The sequence below is a fragment of the Camponotus floridanus genome, unplaced genomic scaffold (genome assembly GCF_003227725.1).
Source record: "Camponotus floridanus strain SB8 unplaced genomic scaffold, Cflo_v7.5 scaffold51, whole genome shotgun sequence".
NCBI lineage: Eukaryota > Metazoa > Arthropoda > Insecta > Hymenoptera > Formicidae > Camponotus > Camponotus floridanus.
This window is the reverse complement of record NW_020229670.1, coordinates 827,997-851,613: the sequence shown is the minus strand read 5'-3', so window position 1 is coordinate 851,613 and position 23,617 is coordinate 827,997. Positions and strand designations below refer to the sequence as shown.

At 30.9% G+C, this 23,617-nt stretch overlaps 1 protein-coding gene across 5 annotated transcripts in view; it reads right to left on the bottom strand.

The window, feature by feature from the left end:
• Positions 1 to 23,617, bottom strand: part of LOC105254390 (ubiquitin carboxyl-terminal hydrolase 48) — a 78,846-nt gene that overhangs the window by 48,674 nt on the left and 6,555 nt on the right. For 3 of the 5 annotated variants that reach the window (XM_025412458.1, XM_025412456.1, XM_025412457.1), the window contains 2 exons: positions 4,634 to 4,741; positions 1,299 to 1,405 (listed from right to left, as the gene is read on the bottom strand). In XM_025412458.1, the coding sequence (XP_025268243.1) occupies positions 1,299 to 1,405; positions 4,634 to 4,741 (215 nt within the window). Of the gene's footprint in view, positions 1 to 1,298; positions 1,406 to 4,633; positions 4,742 to 5,404; positions 5,616 to 14,833; positions 15,221 to 23,617 lie in introns of those variants that run through there. The other 2 variants (XM_025412460.1, XM_025412461.1) reach the window with 2 other exon arrangements.

The following is a 23,617-nucleotide window of genomic DNA, read 5'->3' as shown; positions in this document are numbered from 1 at the left end:
GGGATGTTTAGAGATCCCGATCCTTCGCGCGCACGATAAACGCCGTTCGTTTGGCGGGACGTGAACATCGTATCCATTCTCTCGTATCCATTGGTTCCCCGGTGCTACCGTCGGGACCCAATTTGCCTGTCGGCGACCGACAAGGATCGCTCGTCCGACGAAGCGCCGCGACACGTGCCCCAAACTTGAATGAATCTTAATCGCTCTTTAGGTACACGCTTTTCACTTTAATTTTTGCCGAGTTCTCCACGGATTTGTACGAGCAATTATATATTTTTTTTGGCGCAAAAATTGGAAAATTATAAAAGAAATTAAAGAAATTATTATAAAAATTATAGAAATTAAAGAAATTATTATAAAAGAATTAACAATTTTACAATATTGCGGATCGATAAATTTATACGATAAATCGATATATTATACATTTTTTGGCGTAAAAATTGGAAAATTATTATAAAAGAAATTAAAGAAATTATTATAAAAATTATAGAAATATTATAAAATATTATAAAATATTATAAAAACTATAGAAATTAAAGAAATTATTATTAAAAGAAATTATTATAAAAGAATTAGCAATTTTACAACACTGCGGATCGATAAATTTATACGATAAATCGATAAAATAGATACAAAGAATTCTGACACATTGCACGAAACAGGAGTGAGAAACTTTGGAGAGAGCCATTTACGGCCGTTTTATCCCCGCATATCCCCGGCGTAGCTTTTTCTGCTAGTTAATTTTCAGGATACTTCTTAATTATAATGAGACACTTTGGGGCCTGGAGGAGAAGCCAACCGGCAAGATGAAAGGGGGGGACAAGAGGAGGTGGATTTATGTAAATCAGCGGCTAATGTCTTCTGGCATTATTCCTTAGGTTAGGTTGGAGAGAGGGGCGGAGTAGAAAATTCACGCATATACGTTCTCCTTCTATCTGTATAAGATGTACCACTAAACGCGATCACCGAGCGTAACTTATCACGTATCATGGTCATCAGGGACATTTTACGCGTTGGAAAAATCGTTCGAAATAATAATAATAAAAATCGTTCGAAATAATAATAATAAAAATCGTTTAAAATAATAATAATAAAAATCGATATATTAATAATAAAAATCGTATAAAATAATAATAATAAAGAAAACGCGAAACGTTAAATTTGCATTTGATAGTGTTTAACAGCATCATATAGTTGAAATTAATTAAATTATAATTCGTAAATTATATTGGGAATTAACTCTTGAAATCTTTTCTTATGGATCATTATGTGAGAAATATAGAAAAACTTGTACTTACCGGGATTTGTTAGAAAATCTTCACCAATTTTCTTTATGATAATAGGATAATCGACTTCATAGAACTGCGTGAGTTTCGACCACTCTTCCGCGTTTACTATGCTGTACCTGTAACAATTAGATTATTCCCCATTATAATTCTGGCGAGGAGGGAAACACATAAATATAAAGTCTCCTTCGATATTTATAATAAAATATGCACGGAAACATGCTCGGAGAGATAGAGAAAGAGCGCGATTGGACGAGAAACGTATTTGCAAGATGGAATTTGCGATTTTCCGACAACGCCGTAGAATCCGTAATGCTTTTTGCATCGCCTCCCTTAATTATACCACAAATTAGAAATTTCTTGCTGTGCCACGGCTCCAACTTTTTGCCCTTGCAATTGTTCGCTCGATCCTGGCATGGTTCCTGAAGCTCGTATCGCGAGGGAATCTCGCGCTAGTATGCAATCAATAATATTTCGCGAACTATGGCGCTATTGATATATGTAATTTTGAACCCATCTATCATTCGAGTGATACTGAAGTTATTATTAATTTAATAGAATTTATGCAACACCGCACAATTTCCAGCAATCTAAAACTTTAGCAACTACTCGCTCTTAACGTAAATGTATGTATATATTAATGAGTAACCCATGAAGAATATTCATAAAAAATGTACACTGAGGAAAAAATTATCTTGAATTAAAAAAATTTTAGTTAACTCAAGAAAGCTATTTATTCGGTGGGTACTAATCTCACTTGTATTCAAAACGTCTGTTTGCTTAAATTAAGTTATTTATTTACATATGTTTAAAAGAATATATATGCTTAAAAAAATATAATTTTTAATTAAATATTTTTATTTTAATTTTACAAAATATTTATTAAAATGCATTTTTTATTCCCAAAAATTTCAAATTTTTTAATTTAAAAAAATAATATATTTAATTTAATAAACTATAATATATATTTTACGAAAATAGTATTTAAATATAAAAAAATATATAAATGAAAGTAATGTACTTAATATAACATGCATATTTAATTAAAGTTAAATGATTTTGCTTAAATGAAATAAACAATTCCTTGCATTTAAAGCAAAAGTTTCAAGAAAACAAATTTATTTGATTTAAAAAAATTTTTCCCTCAGTGTATAACGTGATAATGATGATCGATTAATCATATTCGATTAAGATGACAACGCGATCAAATCATAATTGGCGTTCGAGATCGTCTGTCCCCCGATAGAATGACGATTATACAGCGATTCCCGAAACGAAAACGAAAGAGACGCCCAACGGTACGAAACGATGATGACTCGACCGATAATTAGTTGCGCGACATTAATTTCGATTCAGCGCAATATGCCGCGCGGTCTCATTTGAATTTTCACGGGGCAAAAACGCGCGCACGAGCTTGTCGTCTCTCCTGTGTATTTGCCTAACGCCCGAATAATGGTGGATGCATCGAGGAGAGACGATGAAAGGAGGAAGAGGGGAGAAATCGGAACGAAAAAAATATATACTAGTCGAGCTATGCAATATTTGACAAATCTCTCTTTTTTGCGCACGTTTCCCTACCTGTTCTTCAACTTAAATAAGAATCTTTGTAAGAGAGAGGTATATTTCAGATATATTATTATATAATATATTATTATATAATATAATATTACATAATATAATATTTATATTATATTATATTATATATTATATTAGGTATAAGATATATATTATATAATATTAACGATAAGATAAAATACTTGTATATATAAATATATTTGCACAAAATTAAGATTGAAATACTGAAAAAAAGTTTTAGACTCAGAATATAATCTACTTTCTCCAAAAGATGTTCTATTTATAAAGTTATGTTTAATTAATTGCATTTTCTCTAGGGTTGCATAAGATCCAAGACAAGAAAATATTCGTAAAAATATTGTATTGGTATTGAACATTTTTAAAAATTTAAATCTTGTCTTAGTTTTGAGTGAATATTGGTAGCAAAAATCTCGTTTTGTATTGTCTTGTCTCGATTTTATTAACAATTTTTTATCTAATATTAAAAAAATTATTAAAATAATATTTAACATAATTTTTGTAATATAATTTGAAATAATTATTACTATTGTATTATATTTTAATTATAATTATTACTGTAATCAATATAAATGCCGCCTATTTACATAAAAAAACATAAAAAAACATTTACTGTTTCATGGAAAACAGAAATTAATAACTATTTACAGGCTCCAAGGGAATGTGCAGATATAAATATCTTGATACGAAAATCAGGTTCATATTTATCCCACATTGTCAAAAATGGCTCGAAACATTTTAAGTTCAACTGCCCCGTCCGTGCCAGTAGAAAGACTTTTTTTCTCAATAGGAACTCTGACTATGTCAAAAAATAGAACCAGATTACAAAGTAAATCTTTAAAAGCACTAATGTGCATCAATCCCTGGGTGAAATGCTCTTTAATGTCTAAAATTTGCGAGTTTGATTTCTAATTTATAAAAATGTTACATTGTATTAATATTAAATGTTTTTAAATTTATCAATATAAATGTTTTTATTAAATACAATTTTTTTAAATTCGTATATAGTGATTTTTTTTCATTTACAAATATAAATATTTTAGTTTTTTTGAGAATCAATAACCTTGACAAGACTAATAATCTTGACAATCTTAGTCTTTTTATTGTCTTGATAACTAATTAAAAATCGTGTCTTGATTTTGTCTTGAAATTCAAGACAAGACAAGACAATATCAAGACTAATCTTGATATCTCGTGCAACCCTAATTTTCTCTCAAATTCAATATAAAGATATGATAACTCGCAACAGAGGAAAGAGTAGGTTTTCCGCGATAGACACCAGAATCACCATCGTGCGCGGGACGGCAAAGGTAGCAAAATGATTTTTTAACGGTCTCGCGAGGAAAAGCGAACGACTTAAGCCGTCGGCTATCTTAGGCAGATAGTGGACAATGGTTTAGCATAATAGTCAGGGGATGTTGGATGGCGCGTTGGCCCCGGGGGCGTGCGAGTGACATTTTCGCGTATCCATCACGTCACGGGGGCCGAGGAACGAGAGCGGAGGCAGAGAGAAGGAGAGAAAGGCGTGCCAGAAGGTCACGCACTTTCGCTTTATAATATAGTGTCCTTCGAGAAATTCCTGCCAAGGAAAGATCCCCTCCCGAAACCTCGGAGAGCTACTCTTGTATCCCTCAAGCGATTAACTTTATTTCTCCAGAAATATACGATTCTTCTAGTTCGAGAGAATAGACATATTTCTTTTAAATATATAAATATATATAATTTTTTAGAAAATATATACACTGAATACTTACAGTTCATTGTTGGCTCTGGGCGCATACAAGAATCCTTTATGCGCTTCGCAGAGCAACGACACATTCTGGATGCTTGCCGGCGGTGTTCTCGAATAAGCTTCTGCGTATCTGAAACCGAGAAATATACATATGCGTTAAATAATCATAAAATGACACAAATAAGTACAATTGTTAATTATTATTCCATTGCTACATTGATTTAGAAAACTTATAAATAAAATAAAATTGACATTTTTATAAAATAGACATTTTATTAAATAAACATTTTTATTTAAAAAAATCTTTCAATTCTAAGAATAATTTATTTTTTGCTATGATTTATTTTTGATTTATATAATTATATATAAATCGAAATATATGTGGTCAATTATATTAATCAAAAATATTATATATTACAAATCATAAATATAATATAATTATATATTATATTTATGATTTACAATATATAATATTTTTGATTTATATAATTGACCACATATATTTTTGACCACATTAATCTTATTAAATTAATATGGATAACATTTTATTAATGTCATTGAATTTTGTGTGTATTGCAGTAATTTATTACGACACAAAGAATTTTCGTAAAATGCATATACTTTTAGAATCTGTTATTCATATAATGAATTTTATTCGAAAAACTTCAATCCCTTTATATAGCTATATAGCTATGAGCGAATTAAATGTTCTCGATAATGCGAGCCCGTCCATGACACGATCTCACGGATTACGAACCAGAAAGACGACAACGAGAACGACGACGGTGAACGTTTCCTTCGGGACTTTCCGGAGGTGATGTTTAGGGGACGGGGTTGTGCATCATTTTTCACATACCACAAGGGGGCGGATGGTTTTTGCCATCCCCCTAGTCGACGACCATCCAGATAATGCTCTTAAAGACAGATATCTCTCGCGAAACGAGCCAGGTACGTTGTCGTTCGACTTTACCGGAAATGAACAGAAATCCCCTTGAATTTGCATGCTACGAAAAATACAGAAATGTATTGCAATCGATGGAATTAAAAAGTCGTGAATTAATTTCATCAATTTTTGAATGTTAATTTTGATTAGGGTTGCACAAGACCCAAAACAAGAAAATATTCGTAAAAATATTGTATTGGTATTGAAAATTTTCAAAAATTTAAATCTTGTCTTGGTCTTGAGTGAATATTGATAACAAAAATCTCGTCTTGTATTGTCTTGCCTCGATTTAATTAACAATTTTTTATCTAATATTAAAAAATTATTTAAATAATATTTAACATAATTTTTGTAATATAATTTGAATTAATTATTACTATTGTATTATATTTTAATTATAATTATTACTATGTAATCAATATAAATGCTGTCTATTTACATACAAAAACACTTACTGTTTCATGGAAAACAGAAATTAATAATTATTTACAGGCTCTAAGGGAATGTGCAGATAAATATTTTGGAGTGATAAAAAAATCAGGTTCATATTTATCCCACATTGTCAAAAATGGCTCGAGACATTTTCACACAAATTCAACTGTCTCATCCGTGCCAGTAGAAAGACTTTTCTCAATAGGAACTCTATGTCAAAAAATAGAACCAGATTACAAAGTAAATCATTAAAAGCACTAATGTGCATCAATTCCTGGGTGAAATATCCTTTAATGTCTAAAATTTGCGAGTTTGATTGCTAATTTATAAAAATGTTATATTGTATTAATATTAAATGCTTTTAAATTTATTAATATAAACGTTTTTATTGAATAACATTTTTTTAAATTCATATAGTGATTTTTTTTTTCATTTACAAATATAAATATTTTAGTTGTTTTTGAGAACCAATAATCTTGACAAAAATAATAATCTTGACAGTCTTAGTCTTGGCTCTATTGTCTTGATAACTAATTAAAAATCTTGTCTTGATCTTGTCTTGAAATTCAAGACAAGACAAAACAATATCAAGACTAATCTTGATGTCTCGTGCAACCTTAATTTCGATGGAAATCCGATGGAAAAAAAACAATTTTATCGGCGAAAAATTGATTTTTGATACTTTTCAGAGGAAAACCTTAAACGAGAAATTCGCGGTGAAAGCTACATCGGAACAGCTCTCGGAAAACTCGCGAGCTTCCGAGCACGCTTTGCGGAAAGGCGACTATCCGAAGCCGTAGTTTAAAAATGTCTCCTTCCCCGCACACCCCGAGTACCCCGGACGCTTTTCCAGAAGCGAATGCGCGTATTAATTATGAGCCTTGTTCAAACAGGAGAACAGAGAAACGCTGTGCGGCAGGAGCGAACGGAGTCGCGGAGGGAGATGGTCACCCTTATTACGGTCGAACCCAGGACACCCGCCGGTTTCTATATATCCCTCTGTTTCTCTCTCTCTTCCCGTCCTCTCTCGTCCTCGTTCCTGCTTTTTTTTTATTTCTGCTTCGAGGCTTTGTTTAACTTCTGTCGCGAAATTTTTCCGCCCCGCAACGATTATTGCTCCCTGGAGATCGCGGAGATGGAGGAGAAAAACAGGATTCGGTTTGCGGCTTTCCTGCCTTCGGACATACAGGGATGCGATGCGCCAACACGTCATCAGACGCGAAAGCGTTCGGAAAAATCACATCTTGGGTGAAGGATCAAGTGACGTTTCTCCTAAGCTTGAACCGTAGATCATTGTTCCTGGAGAAAAACAGAAACATAGATCATTGTTCTTGGAGAAAAACAGGAACAGAACTAGAAACAAAAACGTGCGAGTGTTGAGGAGTGTCGGTTATACTTGAGCGATTATAGCTGCTGCTGACATACAGATAACAGTCATGGTGAATTGTAGTCGAGGCCCCGGTAGCGAAAGAATTAACGAAGGCGTTGACATAGCAGCGGCAAAGTCCGAACAAGTTATGGATCGTACAATAAAGAAAAACAGATCGAGCCAAGTCACTGCGGTCAGCAACTTACTGTTCGATACCGGTGCATAATATCCTGTTCTATGCACGAACGAATCTACTGACAGCATCATTGTGGATGGCCTTAATCAACCGAGACGGTACTGGGACTTGTAAAAGAAAATGAAGCATACACGGATACAATCCGAGGGGGCTGGATTATAAAAATGTAAGAAGAAATTATCGAAAGAAAAATAAAATATATATAGATGAAACTAGTGAATTTTAATATGATTCATTGACATCATAACTATTAATAGCAATGTATGTTTTTTTTTCTCTTCTTCTCTTTTTTATAATGCTAATAATTATAATTATATATTTTTTTCTTCCTTATAATTATAAGCTTATAACATCGATTATACCAGAAGTATGTATTTTGCAAACAGGACAGTCGTTACTTTAATGAACAAAAACATAAATACAATATATTATCAAGTTATATTTTGTTACTGTTTTTATATGTTTTGATATCATAAAAATTAAAAATTATGATAAATAATAATAAAAATATTAAATTTTTAATTCTTTAAAATAGTCTCCCTAGTCTTCTCAATCACCAGATCTTAATCTGATAAAACTATTATGGAAACTTGGTAGAAATTTTCAAAAAATAAGATCTGTTAATAAAAAAATAACTGTAGGAGTATTTGCAATCCTAGAATTATATCAGTAACAACTTTAAAAAAATTTTGTCAAGAATGCCAAAAGAGTATTGAAAGAGTAAAGAAAGGCTATTGTGAAGAATGAAAACTTAATATTTTTGTTATAATCATTCATGTTATTATTTAATATTTGTTATCATTTTTTATTTTTACGATATTAAAATATAAAATAATAATAAAATAGAATTTAATAATATTTAAATTATTTATATTTATATATTTTGTTCTTGTTCACACACACATTAAACTAACGATTTCTCTGTTTCTGTAAGTGATGCAATACCTTTAACTGATACTGTATAAAAAAATTAAAATATATACATAATCTTTTCTTAAGGATGTATTGGACGGTCCGTCTATCTCAAAAGTAATCCAAAGTATCAAAAAAAGTCGGGCAGAATATGAATTCTAATTCAACAATTTTTTAAAAATCACGAAATCATACTTCAAAGTATTCTTTAATATAAATAGGTCTTAATTTCCAAGAAAATGTTGCCACGTTTTATCATCAATATTGCGTCAAACCGATAATCACAGTTATTTTTTAATAATAATTTCAAAACGAGCAAGTAAATCGTTTTAAAACTTTGTGGGAACATTTTTATATGTATGAAGAATATAATATTACAAAATGAAATTTTTATCATTGTTTTTTTATAGTTTGTGAATAATTTATTACCTGTCTCTTGAACGTTTACATAAGATCCTATGTTAAAATCGCAAATTCAAAAATTAATAACTTTTAAAGGAGCAAGTAAAAAAATTTGAAATAATTCATGACGACTTAGAATGTTATTAAGAATGTTAAATTAAAAATTCACGGCGATCTCATTGATTGTAATATATCTCCAATACATCCTTAAGATACATATCTATGAAGAATAACACATATTTAAGAAATCAACTAACAATAAGTCATAAAGACAGTTTCTCGCGGAAATGCAATATTGGTCCAAATGAAACAACTCTTGAGGGGAAGCTCGATTCGTTCATAGTTGCGAATATAACTTTATCTTGTCTAGATTTTACTTTCGTCCTTCTATTCGCGCGCGTATAATACGGGCCAAGAGAAATTCGTCTCGATAATTCGTCTCTCTCGTTCGCGTCCTTCTTCCTTTTGCCTCTCCGTACGCGTTCGATGAACGAACCGCCTTTATTCCGCTCCTTCTCGCGCGCGCATTCCTCTCGGAGCAGAAATAAATCTTATGTTTTCGCGTATAAGCGGCCTTTTAATATCACCATCCTTGATTTACCGCCGCAGATCGTGCATCTATGCGCAAGAGAGGCTAAGAGCCAAGGCTCCCCGCATGTTCCGCTGACATTTGTCTTCCGGGCAACCCCGAGATCCAAACAAGTATCCCTAGGTTTTCCCTGATTTAGCGCTTCTCCCGTCACTATTTGACTAGATGATTCCCGATCTTTCCGGAAAGATTACAGCTTTTGCCAACGAATTATTGGTCGTGTTCGAGACGACGACTGACAACGATTCCTTAAGACCTTATATTAAGTATCCGAGATAAGACCTTATATTAAATATAATGCATCTCTCTTTGAACCAACTGAAAAAAAATCCTCTATCATTTTTGCTAAATATGATTACACTTTGCAACTAAGTATGATGAATGTCAATAAGAAATAATCATGAAAAAGTAATCGAGATATAAAATTACTGATGTATATTTGCGATTATTATTTATTATTTAGATGTTTTGTACGTACAATTAATCTCTTATTATTATTAATTATATTATTAATTATATATATATATATATATATATATATTATATATTACAATATATTATTATTAATTATATTATTATATATTATATATTAATTATATATTATATTATTATTAATTATATATATATATATACAGAGTGACCCCGAACATTCCAGCCAGACTTTGAATCTTATAGGAAATTTAATTCTGAACAAAAAATTTCCTATAAACATGGATCGAAAAATGCTTCCTTAAGAAGTTATCGCTCAAAAACTTCTGATGAAAGAATAGCAAAAGGTGAAAAGAAAAAAAAGAAAATAAAACTAAATAAATTTCTTGAAAAAAAAACGATAAAAATAAAAAATAAAAATCTTTCTTTTATGAAAATAAAATAATTTTTTTTTAGACTAACTTTTATTTTATTTTCATAAAAGAAAAAGATTTTTATTTTTATCGTTTTTTTTCAAGAAATTTATTTAGTTTCAGTTTCTTTTTATTTCATTTTCTTTTCACCTTTTGCTCTTCCTTCATCAGAGGTTTTTGACTGATAACTTCTTAAGGAAGCACTTTTCGACCCATGTTTATAAGAATTTGTTGTTCAGAATTAAATTTAAGATCCTATAAGATCTCAAAGTCTGGCTGGAACGTTCGGGGTCACCTTATATATTAAATTATTAATTATATATTATATTATTATTATTAATTATATCAAAATAAAATTGCAAACAATTGCAACGATGAAAATATTTCCAATTTTTATATATGTTTTTATTTTATGCAATTGTTTGCAATTTTATTTTGCTATAATTAATAATATAATTAATAATAATAATATTTACATATTATTATTATTATTAATTATATTAATAATTATAGCAAAATAAAAAATTGCAAACAATTGCGACAATGAAAATATTTCCAATCTTTGTATCTTTATAATATGAAAGAATGAAATGTCAACGAGATACGATGAACGATATATAGACACGCTGCAAGATGCATCCTACGCGTCCGCTGCAGCATCCGGTTATGCAGCTCCGGACGCGCCGAGTGCATTGGAGCGTTGCGGTCATTACAAGAGGGCCCCTACGTGTCCGTGGTAAAAGGTCCTCGGTGTGTCCGAGTATTAAAAAAGGAATCCCAAAAGCCAGTCGTCAGATAGATGGCGAAAGAGCGGGAGAAGTGGAACGAGAAAGAGCAAGAGAAAAACAATGTTGCTGCCGGTTACCGCGGAACACTCGGAAAATAAGAGAACAACGCGCGAGTTCGCGAATGTCCGTGCTGATCATGAGAAACGAATGACGAGACGCAACGAGACAAACCGCCGATGTACATCAGCGGACTTTTTCGCTGACAGATATCATCCCTCTCCCACCCCCCACCCCCCGTCAGATTCGGCAAATTTAACATTTCCCATTTGTTTACCATGTGTGAATGTTGATACATAACGAATGAAAATAACGAGTACGAATAAAGCGAAGCGAATGCTTTTTAGTAGAGGCCGAAAGCAAGATCGAACCTCTTAAAATGAAGGCAAAATGTTTAAAAAATTTTATATATTCCGGATAAATTTATCTTGAGATTTTCCACGAAAGAGTAAATAAAAATCAAATAACTGCGACTATTATTCCACAATTGCTTACTTCTAATTTCTTATATTTATGCTTGAAGAAGATATAATTTAATTTATTCACGCAAGATTTAATTGCATACGAATGAAAGTATCCGAGATATAGGCGTTCAAATTTTGCTCGCGATTAATCGACGATGATGCATAATTATATCATTACGTTTCTAAAGCATACGCAACAAAAACGTGATTCTAGAGGTTATTCAAAAAATAATATATAATTTCGACATACGTCCAGAAGATCATAATGATTTAATGCGAGGCATTCCGATCAGGCTCCTAACGCATCTGTAAAGAACTGATCTTCATCTATCGTCCATAATTTAAAGTACTTTACAAACTAAAGAGACTTCGTTGAGTAATAATTATACGAACAGTAATAATTGCACACTCAATTCATATTCTACAAGCTACCGGCACAACTGATGGAAAGAGAAGATAGAAGTTTTGGAACAAATCATTTATAAAAGTCAGAAATAATAATAAATTTGATAAACAAAATGACAGAGATAATTTCACTTATTCTCGGAAACTTAAAAGACTAGATCTAATAAGGAAAGTATTATTTAAGTTGCACATTCCATTCATATTCTATAAACTATCAACACAGTTGATGGAAAGAGAAGATGAGATTTTTGAAATAAATCCTTTTTAAAGTCAGAAGTAATCAATTTGATAAACAAATTGACAGAGATGATCATTTCACTCATTCTTGGAAACTTAAAAGACTAGATCTAATAAGGAAAGTATTATTTAAGTTACACATTCAATTCATATTCTATACACTATCAACACAGTTGATGGAAAGAGAAGATGTGATTTTTGAAATAAATCATTTGTAAAAATCAAAAGTAATCAATTTGATAAACAAAATGACAGAGATGACAATTTCACTCATTCTTTGAAACTTAAAAGACTAGATCTAATAAGGAAAGTATTATTTAAATTGCACACTCAATTCATATTCCATAAACTATCGTCACAGCTGATGGAAAGAAAAGATGGGATTTTTGGAATAAATCATTTGTAAAAATCAGAAATAATCAATTATATAAATTTTGATAAACAAAATGACAGAGATGATAATTTCACTCATTCTTGGAAACTTAAAAGACTAGATCTAATAAGGAAAGTATTATTTAAATTGCACACTCAATTCATATTCCATAAACTATCGTCACAGCTGATGGAAAGAAAAGATGGGATTTTTGGAATAAATCATTTGTAAAAGTTAGAAATAATCAATTTGATAAACAAAATGACAGAGATGATAATTTCACTCATTCTTGGAAACTTAAAAGACTAGATCTAAAAAGGAAAGTATTATTTAAATTGCACATTCAATTCATATTCTATAAACTATCGACACAGCTGATGGAAAGAGAAGATGGAATTTTTAGAATAAATCATTTGTAAAAATCAGAAATAATCAATTATATAAATTTTGATAAACAAAATGACAGAGATGATAATTTCACTCATTCTTGGAAACTTAAAAGACTAGATCTAATAAGGAAATTTAACTGGCACATTCAATTCATATTCTATAAACTATCGACACAGCTGATAAAAAGGGAAGATGAGATTTTTAAAATAAACCATTTGTAAAAGTCGGAAATAACAATAATCAATTTGAAACAGAATGACAGAAATGATAATTTCATTCATTCGCAAAAACCTAAAAAACAAGATCTAACAAAGAAGATATTTTCTTCGTCGATACTTAAAAAATAACGAAAAGATATATTCCATAATTAATGATAAAAATATTTTCACAATTTGCGAGCGATCTTACTCGAAATCTCTCAAGAAACCGAAGGAGAGGCGGGCGATGCCACGCGAAATCGCTCAAGACCGAAAAGAGGCGAGCGGATAATATCGCCGAGGAGAGCGAGAATGCGAACGATGAGACGGGGAAACGGAGAGGAAGGGAGAGAGAAATGAGACAATAGCCGGCCAAAGAAGGAAGATTGCCTATATAATACGGTGAGAGCGAGCAAGGAGTCTTCGATCGTTGTCAGCGGGCGGAAGCTGGGCGGCCGCGCGCGACTCGCCTCGCCTCGACTCGGTGGTGCGCGCTAGAATAACGAAAGCTAATTATGCGCTCGGCTCGAAAAAGGGGAATCACGGCAAAAACCGTCGATAATCGACATCCTGCCGCAGTCCGTCGGTCAACAGGACTACCGCCGATGTAACTTCAGGCCCTTCTCCTTCTCTTCTTCGCCTCTTCTCCCCCCCCTCCCCCTCCGAAAGCCAGCATCCAGGAGGACTATCCCGCGCGACCGAAGATCCTCTCCCCCTCCTCTGAGCAAACAAGAAGACCGACCGGAGGCTTTCGCCGATGTAATAAAAAGGGAGTCCGTGGAGGATGCTTCTGGTCGTACGCGGCCGGCCTCGCTATAGATTACATTACTATCGAGAGGCGCAAAGACATGCGGGGTATTCAATTGATGGAAATTAAGAGCGAGGAAGGAATTATCACGCAATAATCGATCGTTAGAAACCGATCGAGAAAAAGTTCCGTTCGTCGACAAAGTGTATTCCTAGTTATAAATAATATGGCTTCGGTGATATTAGAGTTGACGGAGCCTGAAAGATTCTAAATTGTAGAATGATAACCGGGTAAAAGTTTAAAATTAATCTTCAACACGATTGAAAATATAATTGTTAATATAAAAACGTATAATAATTATAAATTTTATTATTAAGCAATTATTATATATTACATATATTAGGATTTAATAGACTTTTTTTTAGAAATATTTTCCTGCCTATTAATTTATTTAAAATTGCCCCTTATTATTAAGCAATTATTATATTAGTTATGTATTAAGCGATTATTATATTAATTATATAAGATTCTTATACAATTAACTCGCAAGATTTATTATGTCGAATTTTTATATTAAAGTAAATTCATATTTCTATGGATAACATATAGCAATTATTATATTAATTATATAAGATTCTTATACAATTAATTCGCAAGATTTATTATGTCGAATTTTTATATTAAAATAAATTCATATTTCTATATTACTATTTAAAATTGCCCCTTATATAATATATAATATATAATAATTGCTTAATAATAAGGGGCAATTCTAAATAAATTAATAGGCAGCAAAATATTTCTAAAAAAAGAAATTTCTATTAAATCCTACGATATATGTTATCCATAGAAATATGAATTTACTTTAATATAAAAATTCGACATAATAAATCTTGCGAATTAATTGTATAAGAATCTTATATAATTAATCGTCGGGCAACAGCAAAGTAAATCAGTCGGCGCGTTATGGATCGATTATAGTCTGTCGTGTACGACTTATATACAATATAACGGAGTTGTAACACATCTGTCGGCCGTTTTCCGAACGTAGTTGCAGGGTACTTATTATATACTCGTTGCAAGATCGGATCGTTGCGGCAGCTAAGCTCGCTCTTTTTTGCCAAGCTTCTCAATACCGATCAAGCATTCCCGATCGGAGAACAACACGCGTAGGTTGCTCGCCAGGCGTGACCATTGGGCTACCGCGATACACCACGAAAAACGCAGCCACCCGCCATGCTTGGTCGCTCCCGTCTATTTACATTGGCACCGTTGCGGGGAGAGAGCATAATCGACCGAATATACTTTCTGATGCTCTCCCTGATCTGAAGGAAATTGTGCGATTATGTCAAAATTCGACGATTTAAAAAATTCATCTTCAACACAACTGAAAATATAATTGTTAATATAATTATAATATAATAATATAATAATATAATATAATAATATATATAATTATAATATAATAATATAATAATAATATAATAATAAAAATAATATAATAATATAATTGTTAATATAATAATTATAAATTTTATTATTAAGCAATTATTATACATTATATATAATATATAATATATAATAATTGCTTAATAATAAGGGGCAATTTTAAATAAATTAATAGGCAAGAAAATATTTAAAAAAAAAATTTTCTATTAAATTCGACGATATATGTTATCCATAGAAATATGAATTTACTTTAATATAAATTAATTGCGAATTAACTATATAAGAATCTTAATAAATCGATAAATAAATAGATCCGTGCGTGCGCGATTCGCAATTAAAAGATATATAACAAAGGGTGAAAATTTAGATGAAGCTGTGGAAATAAGGATACAAGCAATAGAAAAAATAATATAATTAAACATTGAAAATATACTGAACGTACAGGTATAAAAATTCAGTAATTATTGCTACGTTAAAAATTTGAAATAATTGCGGTTTGAGAAGACAAGATGAGTGACTTCAAATCAGAAAATTTCTTCAGTTTTGCGAAAGACTCGTAAAACATTTTTACATGTTACGATTTAAAATATAAATCGATAAAAGTAATAAAATAAACATTTATAAACATAAAAGTGCATCAACTTGTACACTTTATATACGAATCCATTGTTAACTATCTTTATAGAAAATTGGAAAGAATTAAACGCAGAATTGCGTAGATCTTAGATGAAGAGAATATGGCGAGAAAAGAAGAAGGGAGGAAGAGAAAGAGAGAGAAAGAGAGAGAGCAAGAGAAGCGGGCGAAACGTTCAGCTCGCTTTACCAAGCACTGATGATAGTTTTTGCTCGGTAAGATTTTTTGCTTCTACCCCCGCGGCCACCCTCAAGGGTGGATGATATATGACCGCCCCCGAGACACTGGCCACCCCCGGGAGAATGAGGAATAGAGGTGGAGAGAAAGAGAGAGAGAGGGAGGGAGAGATACATCCTGATTTCGAAAGAATTCTTTCCACGCGCCGAGCGTACATTTATATGCGTACGAATCCAATTATCGATGGAAATAATTTAGAATAACATAAATTAAACGACTACTCGTTGTATTAAATTCGTATCATTTGCATAAATATAAATAGCACCTTCACAAATCATTGATTCCAATACATATAATTAAATCTTGTTGCGACTTTTTCTTGGGCCGATAATTCATTATCGAAAATATCCAACACGGATAAAGTACACAGAAAAAAAATAAGTATCAAATCAAAACTTATATAATTAAACTAACGCGTTCATTGTTTCGTATATATACGCAACAATTTTTAATCTTCTTAGAAGAATTTAATAATGTAAAATTCCAACAATATTATATCCAACAATCTTATTTTAATATTGTAATTGTCACTTCAAGAATATATAATTATTTAATTCTGCTTTAAGAAAATTATAATCTTTGGTTTAAAAATGTTATTTTCTATCTAACATTATTTCTATTCCATTCAAGAAAATTAAATCTTAAATCATAAGAATATATTTTTCTCGATTGAACTATATAAAATGGCTTCATTCAAGTAAGCAATTATTCAAGCAATTATATTTTTCTTAAATTAACGCGATATAATCTCATTTCAAGATTTCCATGTTAAAACTAAATATATTTTCAAAATAAGAATGTCCTTTTTTTCTGTGTACAGTGCAGAGATGTATTTTTTAATATTTATTGCGTTTTTACTGAAATATTCCGAATTTTGTTAATCGAAATGATTAACTTTTGGGAGAGAATTTTGCCTTGTGACATCCTTGTGGCTAACTTCAATGAATTATATTTAATATCTTTTTAACCAGTTAGTACTTGTATACTATTATTTGACCAAATATTTCCTCTGTATCTAAACTTGTGTTTTTGTCATCTGAATCGACGTGATTATACGCTTCCCATAAGAACACATGTTAATTCGATGCAAATTAAAATCCTTATAACTTGTCTTTATAACATTGTTTCTTTTCCATTCGAAAAAATTAAATCTTAAATCATAAGAATATATTTTTCTCAATTGAACTATATAAAATGGCTTCATTCAAGTAAGCAATTATTCAAACAATTATATTTTTCTTTAATTAACGCGATATAATCTCATTTCAAGATTTTCATGTTAAAACTAAATATATTTTCAAAATTATTATAATGAATTATTATAAAAAAAATTATTAAAAAATTTTTATATTTTCAAAATAAGAATGTCTTTTTTTCTGTGTAGCAATCGATCAATCTCATCGAGAAATTTCGCGCCGATGGTAGACTCGATTTCTCGAAAATTAACGAAATATCAACGGATAAGAGAGGAAAACTTAGGACGGTTCGAGTTTATGGTGGCAACGCGGAGGTCTCCTGCAATGAATCAATTTATTTAAGGGTAGTTGGATTTCGCGAGTCGATGCACGACGATGCTACGAGCCACCCTCCCAATACTAAGACTCACCCCTCTTTTTCTAACGTGGCTCGTTTCGTCGAATGATTTATAGTTTTCCTTCCGCGAGCACCCGTCCACCCACACACCCGTACTGTGCTCTCTTTCTCGCTGCATTCGTCTCGAAGCAACGGGCACCCTCCTCTCAAACGTACGCAAAATAGTCGGAATTGCTTCGGCGTTTCACCCCTCGCTGGAGAGGACAAGGGAAATCGAGTTGCATCGAGTTATCGAAACGACAGACGTTTTTCAATAATAGCGAATTAGCTACGATTGTTATAGCACAGAAGCGACGAAGCAAGACGGCATTAGGGTTGCACAAGACCCAAGACAAGACAATATTCGTAAAAATATTGTATTGATATTGAAAATTTTCAAAAATTTAAATCTTGTCTTGCTCTTGAGTGAATGTTGGTAACAAAAATTTCGTCTTGTATTGTCTTATCTCGATTTTATTAACAATTTTTTATCTAATATTAAAAAATTATTTAAATAATATTTAACATAATTTTTTTAATATAATTTGAATTAATTATTACTATTGTATTATATTTTAATTATAATTATTACTATGTAATCGATATAAATGCCGCCTATTTACATAAAAAAACATTTACTGTTTCATGGAAAACAGAAATTAATAATTATTTACAGGCTCCAAGGGAATGTACAGATAAATATTTTGGAGTGATAAAAAAATCAGGTTCATATTTATCCCACATTGTCAAAAATGGCTCGAAACATTTTAAGTTCAACTGCCTCGTCCGTGCCAGTAGAAAGACTTTTCTCAATAGGAACTCTATGTCAAAAAATAGAACCAGATTACAAAGTAAATCTTTAAAAGCACTAATGTGTGTGCATCAATTCCTGGGTGAAATATTCTTTAATGTCTAAAATTTGCGAGTTTGATTTCTAATTTATAAAATTGTTACATTGTATTAATATTAAATGTTTTTAAATTTATCAATATAAATGTTTTTATTGAAAATTTTTTTAAATTCATATATAGTGATTTTTTTTTTCATTTACAAATATAAATATTTTAGTTTTTTTCAGAACCAATAATCTTGACAAGACTAATAATCCTGACAGTCTTAATCTTGGTATTGTCTTGATAACTAATTAAAAATGTCTTGATCTTGTCTTGAAATTCAAGACAAGACAATATCAAGACTAATCTTGGTGTCTCGTGCAACCCTAGGCATTAGCACCTCGCTAGAAAATAAACTCTTTGGGTAGATTTATGCGCGAGTAAGATTTGCGTTCTCGAGCGTCGAATAGCTAACGTAAATGGCCACCGGGTGACCTGGACGAAGGACGGCGAGAATAATTAGTCATTTATGAGACCGTAAGTGCGACCGCAAATCGGTCCTTCGCGGAGGGACGACGACGATGTTAGGGACTCTACGGGGACGATGGCGTTATCTTAAAATTTATTAATCATATCATAACGCGCGTCGCAGCGAGAGACAGCCCGAAGGGTGTCCGAAGCTGCGAGAAAGACGAGGAGAGACGAGAGACACAAGCCACCGGCTCCATGGACTTATCTGGCACCTTAATCAATTCCCAGTTATTAATTATGGCCTCTGCCCTTCTCCCCGACCTCCTCCTCCTCCTCCTCCTCCTCCTTTCTACGTCAGCCTCGCGGCGCACGCTTCCGAGAACTACGGCACCATTGTTCGCGCTGTTACAATGCGGTGTCAACAAGATCGCGGTCACATTTTCGCCGAGTATGATCATTAATAATTATTTACCGAAGTGCGGAAGTCAGCTTAAAGCGCGTACGCCTTATGGGCGCCGACTTTATAAAGAAGTTTACGTTGAGATACGATAAGGTAGAACATTGCACTTGTAATGCAATATTTATCAAAGGAATAAGAAATAAATGTATTTTTTCCGAATTAAATTTTAGCAAAAAATTTGTCATTAATTAGCCAATATGAATTAAATATAATTTGATTTTTCAACACTAATAACTATCATGTAATAATTTCAATTTGAAATATTCTTATGAAGAGAAAAGATTATTAATAGGCTTTATAAAAAATTAAGGATGTTTTGTATGTACAATCCCAGCAAAAAGTCTGTTGAAAATCAATATTGAATATCCATTTTTGGTGCATTTTGAGTATGAGAAATTGTGTAGAATATTACAATTTGATCTTAGCTACACAGAAAAAAAAGAAGTTTCAAATTAAAACTTATATACTTAAATTAACGCGTTCATTGTTTCGTATATACGCAACAATTTCTAATCTTCATAGAAGAATTTAATAATTTTAAATTTCAATAATATTATCGTCTTATTTTAATATTGTAATCGTCACCTCAAGAATATATAATTATTTAATTCTACTTTAAGAAAATTATAATCTTTGATTTAAAAATGTTATTTTCTATCCAACATTGCTTCTTTTCCATTCACGAAAATTAAATCTTAAATTATGAGAATATATTTTTCTTGATTGAACTATATAAAATGGCTTCATTCAAGTAAGCAATTATTCAAGCAATTATATTTTTCTTAAATTAACGCGATATAATCTCATTTCAAGATTTCCATGTTCAAACTAAATATATTTTCAAAACAAGAATGTCCTTTTTTCTGTTTAAAGTGCAGAGATGTATTTTTTAATATTTATTGCGTTTTTAAAATATTCCGAATTTTGTTGATCGAAATGATTAATTTTTGGCAGAGAATTTTGCCTTGTGACAGATACATGGCTAACTTCATTGAATTTATATTTAATATCTTTTTAACCAGTTAATATTTGTATAATATTATTTGACCAAATATTTCCTCTGTATCTAAACTTTTGCAAATTTTAAACAAATTCTGAATATTATCTCCACGTGTTTTTGTCATTTGAATCGACGTGGTTATACATTTCCCATAAGAACACATATTAATTCGATGCAAATGAAAATCCTTGTATCTTGTGAACGCTTTAGTGAATCGATTTAAAAATTGTACTGAAGATTCTAAACATATGTAAGGACATTCTGTACAATTTTCATTAAATTCTCAATATTTTGAAAATAGGTACAAAACATCCTTAAATATATCTATATAATTAATTATTGACTTGTAGTTAATTTCATCGAAGAAATGTATTGAAAAATAATGAAATATATTATATATATGCAAAATAAAGTGTACTTTATATACTCTTTACATCTCTATATAGCTTACTCAAGTGTAAATTTTTAAATCACTGATGTCAGGAAATATCCATGCCAGAAGAAAGGACGAGTGGTGTCGAGCGGAAGTTGAATGATCGTTTATGCAAATCCTAATCCTTTCGAAAATCCATTCGAGCGACATTGACGGATTGGCGGGGGACTTTGTTTGAAGCTAGTTTAACAGATTGCAATCCTCAACACCATTTGTTCTCCTAAGAGTGCGTAAGCTTCCATTGATTATAACGAGACTTAACTAATTATCGATAAAGAGATAATAGCAACCATCGTTTATTGAGAAAGATAAAATAAACTAATCGTTTTTATGCTTCTGAAAGATGAGAACACAATTTCTTTTTACATCGTATACGAGTATAATTCAAGAGAGTGTAAGCTTTTTAAAAATGAATCATTATTATACGCCAATTATTGGTAATATGTTCATTATATTTATGTCATAAAATGATCATTTTTTGAAAATTGCTTTTCTCTATGATTTTATTGAAACTAAAAAAAACTGCTTAAACTGATAACACACGAGGAAACGATAATTACTGATTTCTCTTTAAAAAGCATATGAATATGGATATAAAAAATTTAATTTAATAAAAGAGATATGATAATAAAGAGCAATTTTACATTCCGAATACTTTGCAAAAAGACTGCACGCCATACATGTACTATATAATATAACTATGTGTGATGGAAGCAACGAACTATGGGGGTTTTGTTCGAAAAATACAAAGAACGATTACTGGCAGTGGTGGCGCAAAAAACGGCGGCATGCCCGACCTGCTGAAAAATTAATCACCGACGTCACAAAGGAGTCGGTCGAAGACAATGCCAACGGTCCGGAAAAATATTTTTCACATTTTCTCTCCCTCGGTTAATAGCAAATTCTCGATAATGGATCGTGGACACTAGCAATCTCAAGAAATGGGACAAAGTAGCGAATTATCGTTTTTTCCGCATATCTTTCAAACTAAATACAATCAACTAGAATTTAATTATTATTTGTTATTTTTAAAGATAATGTTTTAAAGATACTGTTAAAAAATAATATGCATTTTATATGGAAATGTAACATTTTGCACAGTGTTTTCCGTTATCTTAGATTAGATAGTTAAATTTTCATCTAGATTATTATTTATCTTTTTATTATTTATCTATAATTAAAGTATGTGATATCTTTATCTGTGTCTCAGATAAGAAAAGTAGTATCTTTTATAAAACATGTAAAATAAAATGTAATCAGTGCGCATTAAATACAATTTTTGTCAATATTGTGTATTCAATCATGTCTACAAGCTATTGTAACTACATTTGCGTAATATCAATACAAATGCAATACAAGTTAAAGAGGAAAAAATTAATGTCACGCTGAAGGTGGACCAAAAAATGAAAAAAAAATCAAAACATTCGTGTTTAATGCATATATTGTAACGAAAGCAAGTATTTTAAAATACACTAACAACTAAAAGAAAAAAGAAGGTATTTTCTCTTTTTTCTTGTGCTCCAATTATCGTGGCTTGACTCTTACTTGCCAATTTTTAATTTTTTAATTATTGTTATCTGAATCAAATTTTTATTTTAATTTTAAAATATCTCATACTTTAATATGACATAATTTTATATAAACTATAACATATCTCATAAAATATTCTTCCCCTTTAAATTATTTTAAATATTTTAAAAATATTTTGATAAAATACTTAACACTAATTCATCTATTATTTATAATACCAGAATTATTTATATCTTATCTGAGATACATATTCATATGTTTTATCTAATCTATATCTAGACTATTTCAAGTTATCTACGCGCAACACTGATTTTACATATCTAAGTGACACACAGAAAAGTGTATGTATGCATATATCTTCTTTGTTACTCATAATTACTTGTTTAACATGGGAATTCGAGCACTTATTTCGAGGTTTTCATATCCCTACATATGTATACCGAAATCGCATGTGACACGACAAACGTGTAATCCACGAGAAGGGTTGATCCCGGTTTAGCTCACACACCGCTGAATCCACGAGATTTAAGCCCCGGCGAATTTGAATCTGTCAATCCGAAGTGTCCAGCTAGCGTGTGCGCGAGGGAATGTATAATATGGGAGCGTTTACAGATAATGCCGTCCTGGATGTTAAAAGATCTTTTTTCATTGTCAGAAAGATCTCACTCGGAATTCATGGGACCGCGTTCGAAGAAATTCGTTACTAAATCTACTAATACATTTATTTAGAAGAGAAATAGTTGAAAAAAAGGCTAAAAATGTTAATTAAATAAAATAATTTTTAAAACCCTCGATTTTTATGATTATTAAAAAAAAGGTTATGACAAGAAAATTCGATTTACTATCGCCAGAATAAATTTTAGCGTAAGATGAAGTTTTTATCTTCAACTTATATTTAATCGATATTTAATCGTAAAGCTAAAAAATTCGTATAAAATAAAATAAACAATATATTTTAATAATATATTTTAATAATATATTTAATATATTATTTTAATAATATATTTAATCGATATTTAATTGTAAAGCTAAAAAATTCGTATAAAATAAAATAAATAATATATTTTAATAATATATTTTAATAATATATTTTAATAATATAT